Source organism: Maylandia zebra, linkage group LG1, assembly GCF_041146795.1.
Source record: "Maylandia zebra isolate NMK-2024a linkage group LG1, Mzebra_GT3a, whole genome shotgun sequence".
Classification (NCBI taxonomy): domain Eukaryota; kingdom Metazoa; phylum Chordata; class Actinopteri; order Cichliformes; family Cichlidae; genus Maylandia; species Maylandia zebra.
In genome coordinates, this window is record NC_135167.1 from 40,887,160 (window position 1) to 40,901,219 (window position 14,060).

General features: G+C 48.3%; 1 protein-coding gene across 1 annotated transcript; it reads left to right on the forward strand.

Moving 5' to 3' along the window:
* Window positions 1-44: 44 nt before the first annotated feature.
* LOC143419500 (transmembrane protein 116-like) lies at window positions 45-12,243 on the forward strand. Its single transcript, XM_076886439.1, has 11 exons — window positions 45-3,835; window positions 5,539-5,585; window positions 6,169-6,232; window positions 7,010-7,141; window positions 9,315-9,419; window positions 10,340-10,389; window positions 10,482-10,565; window positions 10,659-10,794; window positions 10,875-11,019; window positions 11,114-11,193; window positions 11,574-12,243. Exons 1-11 carry the CDS (start codon window positions 3,746-3,748, stop codon window positions 11,742-11,744), a joined length of 1,104 nt encoding a protein of 367 aa, XP_076742554.1. The 5' UTR covers window positions 45-3,745; the 3' UTR covers window positions 11,745-12,243.
* Window positions 12,244-14,060: the final 1,817 nt, after the last annotated feature.

Here is a 14,060-nt window from a genome sequence, read left to right on the forward strand (position 1 = left end):
GGAAGAAACCGCCCAGCCTCAGGGAGGGGCGGGGCCATCTGCTGCGACCGGTTGGGGTGGGTTTAATGTGTAAGCACACTGTTTTTTTTTTCTTTTTGGCGTGCCGTTTTGGACTGTGGGGGTCCATCAGAGAGAGCTTCACCAGATTGGGCATTTGCCAAGAGGCCTGGTACCACTGGATGGCACCGGAATTAAACGATTCTGTAGCAAAGCAGTAGGAGGCCAGGATTGCTCCAAAGCACCAAAACAGGACAGCTCAGCGTGAAGAAGCCGCTCTCAGCTCTTTAAACGCTCCGACGCGTGAAAGCGCCGCCGAACGATTCTAGGACGAGGCGTGGTCTGTTCCACTCCTGATGTGTTTTGGTCATCTAGTGATGTCACGAACATAGATCATTCATGGCAGTGAGACACAAACAAACAAATACCACTGAAGCTCTTCCAGAGTAAAAGCTCTGCTGATCCTGCTGACTCGGCTCCTGTTCATCAGGCGCTGGCTCGTGTCTGTTGCTGTGAGCTTGGAAGAAGCCAAACACCTGCTCACAGAGCCTCACTGACGCCTCCAGGTGTCAGACACCTGCAGCACGGCCTTCAGGCTGCTCGCGTCAACACATCTGGAGATGTTCTGCATATTTTTAGTTCACTGGGTTTTTCCTGAAGTCATATTTATTTAGTTCTCTCTTAATTATGTCCCCCATCTATTTACTTACCATGTTAATTTCACTTCCTGTGTCTCTTCCTCACGTCACCACAGCTTGTGGAGGCCTGGTTACTGCCTGTTACTACAGTTCACAGTGCAGGAGCTAACAGCAGCTAACGTGGTTAACTCGACACGGTGCTGCATCTACTTTTAATTTCTTTTTATTGTTTCTAGCTTCACCTTTTCTTCAACTTCTTCCACAATAATTTTTTTCTACAAGCTGGAACAGCAACTAGGGGAGGGGCCTGTGTCATTAAGGACTCTGATTGGATATTCCAGGCCAACCCTGTGGGCTGGTAATTGGGCCTGCAGCCCGGCTCATCGTCCCAAAAGTGCGCTGGCCCAGGGGGAAGATGCTGTGTGTCCCAGATCAATTTTGTTTTTATAATTATTATTGAAGACATTGTTGAACATCTTTGAAAAGGGGGCAGCTCACAGTACAGAAGCACATGTGGCACAATCGAGCCGATCATGTCAGAGTGTGTCTGTGACGGTGGCGACCCGGGTAGTGAAGATTATTCGAACATTAAAGATTATTAATAACACAACGCAGATTAGTTTGCTTTGCAAATTCCATCAGTTGTATTTAACAGAAATGGATATATATCCTTTGTTTTTGTATCCTTATTTAACAGATTTTTGACGTCTTGGACTTTGAGTTCTTAATTCAAATTCATCGTCTTGATTTTATTTTTGTACATATTAAAAATGATAAGCAACATCTTTGCAGGAGGTCTCCTCTCTCCAGGAGCTCACTGCTGGTGGGGGAGAGGTGGAGAATGAGCTCAACCTGGGTGTTTATTGTCTTGTGTAGTCTGAGAGATGATTGGATGATGGGTCGGGTGCAGTTTTCTCTGCAATGGGGTCGGGTGGGGCTGCCCGGGGTTATGTGGGGCTGGGCGGTGCCGCTGCCGGGTGCCCCAGATGGGCTCCGGATGGGCCTGGGCCCCCTGGCCTTGGTGGACTCCAGGGAGCGGGGGTGCCTACTGGGGTCAGCGGGGCAGCTGGCCCCGGGGAGGGGCCACTTCCCCTTCCTTTCTTCCCTCCCCATCCTCAGGTGCCTCCCTCTTCCCGCTCCACCACACCCACACACATGCAGGGCTTGGGGTGCAGGTGTGTCACTAGGGTGGGGCACGCCCCCTCTGTCCCCTTCTGGACGCCTGTGCCTCAATTTTATTCCGCAACCTAGACATCCACATTACTCACGCTCTCACATAACACCTACATATAGGGTCTTGGGGCTGGGCACGCTACACGGCATCCAGAGGATGGTCTGTGTATTCAAACCCACCTCTGGCGCTGGTGCCCACCTCTCAATTTGAAACACGTATAGACACTGAGGGTTTGGGGAGGAGCCATGCTGCTCTCTGGCAGGAAGCACCGTGACCAACGTTCCCTGTAATGTTTCACGTGTCTGAACACACAAACTCCCTGAGCGGACACTCGGACCACTGTGAGCGACAGCAGACGTGCACTGTGGTCACGCCAGCATCGAATCATCCAAGTTACATGTTTATTAAAATAATCTAATTACAGCATTAAAGGCTGGGGGGAGGTTTGTCTTTGTTCACAGGCTTTCGAGCGTTTTCCTTATCAAACGCAGTTTTTACCGTTTCTTCCTGCAGTAAATATAAACAACGACAGTATTCAGGAAGAAAAACAAACACTGCAGATATTTTTATCATAACTCTGGTTTTACGTGGCCGATCAACACAATTTACAAACTGGTATAAAGTCCACACTTTGTCCGTCAGTTGTTCCGTCTGTCCTGCTCACATCTCCAATGGTTGGACACGTTGTCATTAACGTGGCTTCACTCCACATCAGCTGCTTTGCTAAAACACCGGTGTCGCACATAAGGACGCTGTCACAGCCTGTCAGCGACGTTGATTAGCTGCGTATATACGAATGTGAATCGCATCATTGGCTGGACTTTGGGATGAGGTGGCATCGTTCTGATCCCATACGGGAGCAGCCAGTCACTGACTAACACTGCAGAACAGGATTGTTAAAGTTTAAGTTTCAATTCAGGTTGGATTTTTTTGTGCGCAGAGACGTGCCAGCAGTGCGCAATTGCGCACGCGCGCAGCTTAGAGGGAGCATTGACCATGCGCTCCTGTGTTTTAAATGCACTTTAGAACAGCACGCAGCAACACTACATATCAGTGTCTTCACTCACCCCTGTTCTCTGTTAACCGTCGGGGCTGGGAGGAGGTGCTGGCCGTCAGATTGGGGTCTGGGATGCGGGGCCTACCTGCTAATGGAGATAAGGGGGCGGTCTGCTTGTCTCCACTTCAGGGAAAAGGGTTACATCTCCTGGGTCTAGGTACGGTTTGCTCCTTTGTGGCGAGAGTACCTGGACCTGGGATGTAGAGAAAGTTTGGGGAGTGTCTGTCTCCATGTCAGGTGAGCGCCGAGGATCTGTTTATGTGTATATGGGGGTGGGAATGCATGTTTGTGTCTGCGTGCGCCTGTTCGTCTATATGTCAGGTTGGGTCTTAGACTCCACCTCTCTGGGAACATCTCAGGCTCTCCGAGGTATGGAGGCTTATCTCCCCTCACCACTCTCCCTGAATAAAATAAATACATAATTATAATAAAGGTCAATCAAATGGACCAACATGGCACGGCCATGATGATCCGCTTGGCATCTTTCTTCAGGGAATAGTTCTGATGGCTAACGATCCAAACGGGACAGGGAAAAAGATCAGCAGTTCCCTCAGGAGTCCTGAGCTAATACATAAAGTATAAGTAACTGAAAATACTGAGCATATCACACAAGTACTGGAGTAGAAGTACTCACAGCTGCTGCGTCTTCATTTAATTATTTATTCAATTTAATAAAAGCGAAGCTGCGGCGTCGTCAGGCAGGTGGGTATTCCCCTCACGGGCAGGGGGCGTGGTCAGAGCCCCGGGGGCGGGGTCAGCGGATACCGTGCCATCCCGCAGGATAAAAGCTGGTCCCGACAGCCTACGGGAGGCTCAGCTGACCGCTCCAGGACCAGGCACGATCACGTGACCTTCTCACCTTCAGCTTGATTATCTGAAATGCTCAGAGAGTTTCTGATGTCTTCAGACGAGATGATTATGACCAACCACACAGCAGCAAACACCACCGGAGCCGAGGACTGGACGCAGGTGAGCTCATCGCGATCAGCACCTCCTGTGCTCTCAGAATCACTGCGCACATTCAAGCACTTTAACGAGCTCAGCAGCTTTACATGCGGCTGGATAAACGGTGTGACGTGGAAATAAACTCGAACTATGTGTTATTGTGGGATCTACAACAATACAATAACAATAAACAACAACAGTCGTGATTTGGTGCTGCATGAATAAAGATAAGCTGTTTTCCATACTTAGATTATATTGATGTAGACGCGTGATGCCGCAGCTCGTTCTGTGCCTTAAAGGGACAGTACACCGCGCTGCTACTCTGTGTGAACAGACCATCCAAGTGTGATTTACTCTGAGCCACGTCCAGGATGTGTTCGGCTTGTTTTCTGTGGTGAGTCTCGGTTTGTTCCGTCTGCACTCGGAGACTCCGTCAGTTCAACATCTGCCAAAAGTCCAGCAAAACAATCAGCTCGTACTTTTGTGCTGCTGCACTAAATCGAGCATCTCTCACTGAAGGAAGTGAAATAAATTCACAAATTTCACTTCCAATAAAAGCTTTGAAGTGCTCGCGCTCACCGCTGAACAATAATAACCTGATGGTTTAATGCAGAAGCAGAGAAAGCAGTCATCATAAACACACACTGGGTTCCTCTCACTCTTCATTTGGTGCACAACTCATTAGAGACAGACTCAGTGATGAGAAACAGGGTCGCTGTATGAAGAGTTCCATTAAGTAATGATGAGTCATATTTATATGTATTTATTCTCTTGTACATAATCATGGATTTGTTTATTTTAAAATGTCTATTGATCTTGATCATAATTAAATATATATTATATGTATTATATTTATATAAAGTAAATATAAACATTTACTTAAAACATTTTATTCATATTTATACTTTGATGTATTCTCACAGACTGTATTTAAAAGATGGGTGATTCTTAAAACAGGAAGTTAGCATTTTCTCGTGCACAGGGTCTATTCCCCGAGTTATGTGACGCGTCCATCGGAGTGTGAGAGCCTCAGATAAAATGACTTTCGTGAATGTTGAAAGCTGTCACCTGCTAACTGCTGCTCACTAACGTCCAGATAAATCTGCGAATTACACTTAGCAGTGAGGTTACCACGGTAACGTCACTGCTGCAGCCTCTGCTGGACGTCAGAGGAACTGCAGTTTGTGATGTTTGGACCGTGTTTAGTTTTATTCTGTGTAGGAGGAGGCCGCGGTCAGCGGGCACTTTGAGGGTTGTGCGCACTCGCCGTTATCTTGTTGGTCTTTTTGTGTGTTGAAAACTGAATTTCAACCCTCATCGGTGTAAGACGGTTAAACTGACATCTTAAAAAGAAGTAATAATGAGACTACAACGGTTTCCTTTTTCTCCTCTCGGAGTGAATTTCTGAACTTCCTCTGGGGTTTTTTGTGTTTCCCCCACAGTTTGTTTGTCTCTATTTTTAACACTTTCACTCCCACATCTGCAGCTGATGTTAACTGACCTCACCGAGAGACGAACACTCACTGCAGCATCGATTAAAGCACAATCGCTTTAAGAGTCACGCAGCTCTAAGAGCTCGAATAAGTAACAAAAGAGCGTTTGATGTTTGTGCTTCATCGTGAAGAAATGTGAAGTTTGCAGTGTGTGTGTCTGTGTGCGCGTGTGCAGACACCTCAGTGTGTGTCTGTGTGTGTCAGCCTGCTGACCGCCTGCCTGTTTCCCTGCAGGTGTACGTCGTGGTCAGTTGGATCCAGCTCGTCATGGCTGTGCTCAGGTCAGTGTCTTCATCCTCCACAGGCACAGCTGGAAAGTAAAGAAAAGCCATTCATGAGTAATTTAGAGCTTATTTGACTTCAGTCAAGTTCAGCAGCAGTAACTGTCATCATTACTGTTTTTATCAGGAGTAAAACTGGAAACATGACTGGGAAAGTCAAGATACTCTAACTACATTTTAGTGACACATACATTTGACCTTTTGATATGTAACGTAGGCAAACTGAGTAGGTGACCCACAGAGCTACTGTCTAAAACCTGAACACCTACACGCTGTTTTTTACTGTAAAACTCTGAAATCCTGCATTTTTAATAATCCGAGTCGTCGTCTCGGCCGGACTGTTGGACGTTCCTGTACAGAGGCTTGTTTGTAATGGGCTGCGTCAGAGCACATTAGGCTTTTATTGCTGGTTCATTTACCCAGTGTGGGACCAGTGGGAAAGACCTGAGGGGTCAGAGGTCACAGCGCTCAGACAATAGAGGCAGGCGCAGTTCCAATCAGCTGTTTTTCTTTCACGCCATCTTTATTAAACACCGAGCTCTTCCAGTGAGGTTCCACTCATCATGTGTGTTTGTGTTTGCAGCATTCTGGGTTCAGGCTCCATCATCTGCTGCCTGATGTTACGGGGACTCAGCCGGAAGCCCGAGGTCAGCCGCTTCTCTGTTCTCTGACGCTTTGCACAAACTGTGTGAGATAAACTGTGGTCTGAACTTTAAAGTTAAAATAATTAAGAGGAAGTGCTTATAAAAGCTGGACGTGGCCGCTGTGAAATCACCCTTTGTGTTATCGAGTTCTCTTTTCCAAACCTCAGCCCGAGCCGCTGATTTGAAACTAGGCGTGATGAGAGGGGGCTGAACGCTGACACTGTGCCTATTGTTCAACGCTGCAACGAGGTCAGATTTCCCCGGCGCAGAGGCATCACTTTAGGACACTCAGATGTAAAGATGTACTGTCATTCACATGTTTACATTCAGTTCTGCTTTCTAACCTTCATGTGGATAAGAATGAAAACATTACGTAACCGCTGGGCGCACTCATCGTTTTATACAGAAGAGTCTCTAAGTAGGACAAAGACACCCGATCAGCCACAAAGAAGCCCCGCCCTTCTCGAGTCCTAATGAGGTTCATAAAACCGCCGTCGTGTTTATTGAGTGAGACGCGAAACCCACCAGAAAGGTCTTTAGGTGAACAGGAGACTCGTTTTCTCCTAAGCTTCTGTCCAATCAGACTTGCCTCTACAACCAGGAGTCGCCCCCTGCTGGTCATCTACATTAGCCTCGCTCCGTCCTCCGTCCAGCTTTTAAAATCCTTTCTCAGCACGCTGTAATCCCTGTGTGTGTGTGTGTGTGTGTGTGTGTGTGTGTGTGTGTGTGTGTGTGTGTGTGTGTGTGTGTGTGTGTGTGTGTGTGTGTGTGTGTGTGCAGCTGCAGCCTCTGATGCTGCTCAGCGTCGCAGACCTGCTGCTCGCCGTGTGCTGGCTGATCGGCTCCATCCTGTTCTTTAAAGACTGCACAAGCCGGAGCACGCACTGTTACTACCTGCACATCGTGGAACAGGTGAAACAACACTACACTGGACTGCTGTGGTTATACTGTAAGACAAGGTGACCCACGGAGTACAATCAAACTGAAAGTCCCGAGGGTCCCGAGGGTTTGTGTGTGTGCGGACCCCAGGCCAACTTTATTGATAAAGCTACTAAAATAAAATAAACAGAGACCGATCGCTGGCACGAACTCTGATCTGACGGAGCAGCAGCTCTGACAACACGACGCCACACACGATTTTCCAGATGGGTTAGGTGATTCCAGCGCGGTGGTCAGACCACACTGGTAACACTTCCACCTTCATCACGTGACCCCAACATGTTCAAAACCAAGCTCCGCCTTTGTTCTCTTTACTTTGTTTCAGGGGAAAGTTTTCAGAGTGAAGCGTGGAGCTGCCGAGGGATTTCCATATTCTCAAAGCAAAGTGTTTCCTGAGAAGTCAGCCAAAGTCGACCTCACACACAACTGAAATAGCATGTTCCAAGAACCAAAAAAACAAGAACTTTCACACAATAAAGTCAAATGTTTAACACGTGGAGCACATTTACAGCTAAAAGCAGTCATCAGATTATATCCATAGTTATCAGAAAAGAGTTTTTTAACCACACAAGAGTAAGTTTACCAAGAGGATTTGTGCTAAAGGGCAAATCACCGAAAAAAGGAAGTGGCAGGAGAAAGGTCGGGGCAGCAATCGTGATGAAAAATTGAAAGAGAAACAAAAATAAATTCAATCAGCTCCAAGGAAACAAAACTAAAGAGAAACTGGGAGAGCTGCAGAGCTGAGCTGCGTCTCGTCCGGATCGTAACCTGCTGAGCTTCTCTCCTCTAAATGTTTCATCATCAGTGACTCATCCAGCTCGTTCAGTCCCGTTTACATCAAATAAAACTGGGTGCGGTTTTACCTCTGTTTCTATGACAACCAATCCAGCACCTGAGGACGAGCGGGTAAATGACAGCTGTGTCCCAAAACGTCGGCTGCATCCTCCGGAGGCCGCGTTTGAAGGCCGATCACGTCACAGCCAGGCGACGAAGGCTGTCCCAATTCGTCGACTCCTTCAAATGCGTCCTTCATTTCCCCGAATTTGAAGGATGGGTCGGGTGTGTCCTTCGTGGCACACCATATCCCAGAATTCATAGCGCGGCCCAGCCAAATTTCAGCTGCCAACAATGGCGGCTGCTGCTAAGTTTTAAAATTACTCTTATTAATCTTTCTGGGTCACAAAATAAACTTTTAGCATATTTCCAGGCGAGAAAGTAGCTGTGTAAACTTCAAATATCTGCTCGGTTTATCAAGACATCGCATATTTGCAAAAGTGCGCCGACGTTTTCGGAGACGTCTGTTACCCACCAGCTCGATAGCTAGCCGGGGGGTTCAATGGTCACTCCAGCCGGCGAGAGCAGCGGACTCCCGGCTTCATCGTTTTCAGACCCCCGCTCTGTCGCTACTCAGGTTAAACATGATATTGAAGTCACTCGGAGAACTTTCCTTTTTTCTGTGTTTTATTTGTTCCGGAGTAAATCGTTTGGCTGAGATCAAAGTTATTAGATTATTAGATTAAATAAAACTTTATTAATCCATCGGGTTGGTTCCTCCGGGATTTTCACACAGCTGAATAAACGTCAAACAGAAAACTGATTAAACAGAAGTGTGAGACGTCGAGAGTTTACTCCAGTGTCCTGTTATATTTTAGACAGCAAGGAGCAGACGGCCGAGTTTATTAAACTCCACCCATACAGCGCTGACGCTGATCTGAAGGCGAGACCGTCCCATTTCACCGTCTCGCACTTCCGGCCTTCTCAGTCTTCGAAGGACCCGGCCCACGTAGACCGCGAAGGCCGGGTCCTCCGAAGGATGCGGCCGACGTTTTGGGACACAGCTGACGTCTCTGTTGCCAAATATCTATCGAGTGAGCTATTCTGGCCCAGATGACCAGGTCCAGATCCTGAACTGGGTCATTCTGGGATGAAATGGAGCAGCAGAACCAGGACAGAACACAGCCTGGAAGCAGAAAAACATTCCTGACCCACATCTCCCACTCAGAGCAACAACCCCGGGTCAGCTGCCCCTTTTGGCTCTCGCGCTCTATTAAAGTCTGAAAAGGGGGCGGGGTGTCAGGTGACCTGTTTAGAAAATCAGCGCGGCGAACGTGAGCGAGGATTTGGCTCATCACAAACTCTGTTTCAGGTTTTCTACATGGCCTCCTTCTTCTACACCCTCTACTACATTTGGAACCTCTACAAAGGAATCAAGGAGAAGTACTGCAGCTGCATGGATGGATACTCTGTACAGGTACAGACACATCTGTCCAGCTGCCAGGGCAGCAAAACACACACAACAGGTAGTAAACAAAGCTTTCAGGGTTTTGTTTGCAGCTCATAAAGCTTTAGAATAACACAAAGGGCAAACCTGACAGGGTCAAACTCTGCGCGGCCCACAGCTCCCAGAGGCTCGGTAAAAGTAGAATGGTGGGGAAACCTAAGAGGATAAAAAGATGCTCCAGTGTCCTGACGGGGCACAGACCTCCCCATGTTTGGTCCTGATGCTTCAAAATAGTTTTGATCTGGTACCTGATCACTTCGGTGCAGCATGAACAGCTTTGTTTGTCTCAGTAAACATGAGGCTTTAAAATGATTTTAAAGGGCCTTGAAAAGCTTATGCACACATCCAGACTGGACGACTGTAACTGCTCTACTCGGGCCTCCAACACTCTTCTCTTTACCAGCTTCAGTTAATTCAAAATGCAGCTGCGCGTCTCTTAACAGCTACGAGAATCTACGAACGCATCACTCCAATTTTAGCCAAACTACATTGGCTCCCTGTCAAATATCGCATAGATTTTAAAATTCTTTTGTTCGCTTTTAAAATTCTGAATAATTTAGCATCCAGCTCTCTCGCTGAACACTTAGATCGGCCAATCACAGGCTCCCAGCACAACCTAGGTCTCGGTGACCGGGCCGTTGCAACCGTGGCACCCAGACTCTGGAATAACCTCCCTGTTCATGTTCGTACCGCCGAGTCGATCCAGTCTTTTAAATCACGTCCTGAAACGTATCTTTGTACTATGGCTGTTGGTTCTAACGAGTTGGCTGTTCTAGCTTGTTGTTGTCGCCTGTCTCATGCTTTTACTGTGAAGCACTGTGGTCAACACTGTTGTTTTAACATGTGCTCTATAAATACATTCTGATGTGATATTTTGCATCCTTGTGCAGGTTTCCAACCGAGTGAGCACGGCGGGTAAAATCGTTGCTCTGGTTTCATGGTGAGTGAGCACCAAAGCCTCACTCTGTGGATGCATGCAAACACACACACGGTGGTACTGATAACAGTGTGTCCTGCTCTGTGTGTCTGCAGTCTGCTTCCTGTGCTGCTGATGATGCCGGTAATCATAGAGGGGAACATCAGCCACTGTCAGGCCAACCTTACCGAACCCTACAGGTGAGGCCAGAACACAAAGTGTTCACGCCGCGAGCAAATCCACCGATTGCTTCCACGCAGAAGCTCAGTGGGCTTTTTTCCACATCCGACCAGGTGTCTGATGATGCACACCGGAGCGCTGTTCCTGATGTCGGACGAGCAGCCGATGAGCCGAAGCTGCCTGTACCTGCACACCTACCACATCACCGTCTTCCTCATCACCGTGCTCGTCACCCTCCTCAGCATCACGGTGAGTTCACGCTCGTCGCACAGACGCGTCTTATTCTACGAACATCACGTGGAGGTGACCTCCCCTCTCCCCCCCCGCAGGTCCTCGTGGTCAAAGCGCGCTGTATTTACAGGCGCATCGTGACCTCTAACGGTTACCTGGGCAGCGAGCAGCGGGCCTCGTTCAGCGTGATGGACCGGAGGATGGTCCTGTACCCGCTGGTCTTCGTCTTCTGCTGGGGTCCAGGTTTGTTCGGCGCGGACTCTGATTGGTTCTTGTTGGCGACAGACGCAGTCAGCGAGGTTTCAGCGTGTCTTTGTTTGTCGTGTTGTTTCCTCAGCGGTGATCCTGGCGTTTCTGCGAGTGGCGGATCCCGCGGCGTGCCAGGGCAAAGCCGGGGTGGTGCTGTACATCCTGCAGGTGAGTCGGTACCAGAGAAACACGACGGCGTTTACGCTCTGAGCTCGTTCAGCCTGTTTTTGGTGGCGTGTCGTCTTTTCCTGTTGAACAGTTTGTTTGATTTGGATCTTTTGACAGCAGTCGAACATTTTGTGGTTGAATTTGTGTGTCGGGCTCATTTTGTGGTCTTTGAATGTTCTCTTTGTGTAACTATGTCTCATTAAGCTTCCTTTTTGTGCCGTCTCGACTGCTTCACTGGTCTTTTGTTGCTTTCTGTGCGAGTCATCACGTAGGATATCTCAGGCTCATCGTTGTGGTTCTTTTTGTCGTAGTCACACGCCTCTCTCAGGTTGTTTCACGTGTCTTTCGTGCAGTGACCCGAGCGTGTCTTGTGTCCTCAGGCGTTAACCTCGGCCTCTCAGGGCTTCTTTAACTGTCTGGTCTACGGATGGATTCGCGTGTACCTGCGGCGAGCCCGCAGGACGTTTTCGTCTCGAGACGCGGACACTCAGACGCCTCTGCTGCGAGCGCAGAAGAGGAGAGGCTACCAGACCCTGCAGACGCTCGCCTGAGACACACTGAGACCGAGGGCGTGTCTCTGCCAGCTGCCTCGAGAGGAGAGTCTGAACTTTCGCTTTCCTCGAGGGGGGAAACACTTTGTTTCTGCATCAAACTTCCACCTATGATCCTGAACCACTGAGGCGAGAAAAAAGGGAAGAAGCAGGAGGGGGGGGGGGCTTTACACCGAGAGGAAGAGCGACGCCGAAAACAGGATTTGAAAGAGACGCGACATCGTCACCTGTGAGCTCCGTCGCACGGACGGGCCTCACAGGGGTTTGTTCAGGCAGGTCACATGACCCCTGCTGGTCACCGGCGCACAGTGAAAATGAAGACGCGTTTCTTTGGACGTTTGTATGTTTTATGAAATGTGCAAATGACAGAAAATTATTCCTTGTGTTTAAAAAAACAGATTTAATCTCTGAGACTTTTTGTAAATATGCTCCTTTAATCACATCTGAATTTGTTTTCCTTTTATTTCTGTTGACTGCATTAAAATAGAGATTTCTACAGAACGCAGTCGTCGTTTCCTTCCTGTCATTTGCGGCTCCATTTCCACTCTTAGACTCCAGATCCTTTTCCTTACTCTTCTTAGATCAGCTCATCTGTCTGGCACCAGCTCTCTTTAGACCCTCCCTTCCCCTGTGGTGGGTCTGCGCCTCCACAGGCCCCACTGGTTTAGAAACTTATTCTCAACAACAACACAATCAGCGATCGATCGATTTTACTTGCTAGCAAGGGAAGGCTGGTTGGAACAGGCTCTTGGAGCTCAACGCTCCTCACCCGACTCAACCCAACTTCTTCAGAGAGGAGCCTTCCTCACAGCTGTTTACTGAAAACAGTTACACAACAGTAAACACAAGCACCTCCCCTCACAAACCCCCCTATGGTTCTAAAAGATAAGGCTGTGTGTGTGTGTGTGTGTGTGTGTGTGTGTGTGTGTCATGGTTGTGCATTTGTGTGACCTGCTGATCACAGAAAGACCATAAAAGCAGGAAGCTTACCACACAGGAAACAGATCTGCCTAATAAAGCCTCCCCAGCACCAGAGTAGCTGGGGGAGGTGGTCAGGATCAAAGGAATGTCTTTGATCATATAGTTTAAACTAAGACTTACAAATTTAAGAAACACAATGACAACAATTAACAACTTGACTCCAACACCCTGCCTGCTTTCTTTTGATTGGGAAGCTTGTGGAAGCCTGCTGAGGGGCTACGTGTGCTCTGTGGGTGCTCAGTGCCTGTAGAACAGGGGTGTCGAGGGCCGGTGTCCTGCAGGTTTTAATATCACCCTGGGCCAACACACCTGATTCACATGATTAGTTCATTAGCAGGCCTCTGGAGCACTTCAGGACATGTTGAGGAGCTCGTTTAGCCGTTAAATCAGCTGTGATGGATCAAGGACTCGTCTAACAGCTGCAGGACTCCGGCCCTGAGGCTGAGTTGGACGCCTGTGCTGTAGAAGATGACTGTGTCAGGAAATCTGTGACAGTAGGAAAAACACTTGAAGCGTTTGGCTTACAGAGATAGTTTGCTGCCTCAGTGTTTTTATCATAGAATGAAACATTTTTAATATTTATTTGAAAGAAATAAGGAATATGTCTCCTCTAACGCCTGTAAGGAAAAGAAAATTCAAAGGTTTTCTGAATTTGAAAAGTGGACATCTGTTCCACGTGGAGGTTCAACGAGCAGCATCAGCTGGGCTCACAGGACCAGAGCGTTTTACATTCATGACAGTCTTCTGATCTTTCCTGGAGGCAAAGATGAACGAACATATAATTATGTGTATGTAGGACAGCGTGCTGTGTTTAGAGACGCTCCATTGGAGTCATAGACGAGCAGCTCTGTCGAGTCTGATGTGCAGGACTCCTGCGTCTGCACACGGTAAGGATGTAAGGATGCATCCTCGGCGTGTGTGTGTTTGCACGAGCGGAGATTCCTCAGATGTGTGACGTCAGAGGCTTTCTGCGCCTGCTGACCAACCGAGGCCGTCGCACCACACGACCATCGCTTCTTTCACACCGGAGCCTGACCTCACTCATTATGGGATGTCCTGTTCAGAGGGATCCCTGCCAATTCCCATCGTCTGCTGCGGGCGTTTCACGGCAATCTGCACAACAATCAGTTTGCTCTTCAGGCCGACGTCAGCGTCTCTGAAGTGTTGGCGTCCGTGACGTGACTGCAGAAAAATCTGAGCCCCGTGGGAGAGTTTGCAGAGCTTCACTTCACGAAGAACTAAAGAGGCTTCAAAAGGTCTCCGGGTGAATGTTTACCGCCACGTTCACACCGACACACAGGAAGTGTTTGATTTGAAATGTTGGTTTGCTCTCGT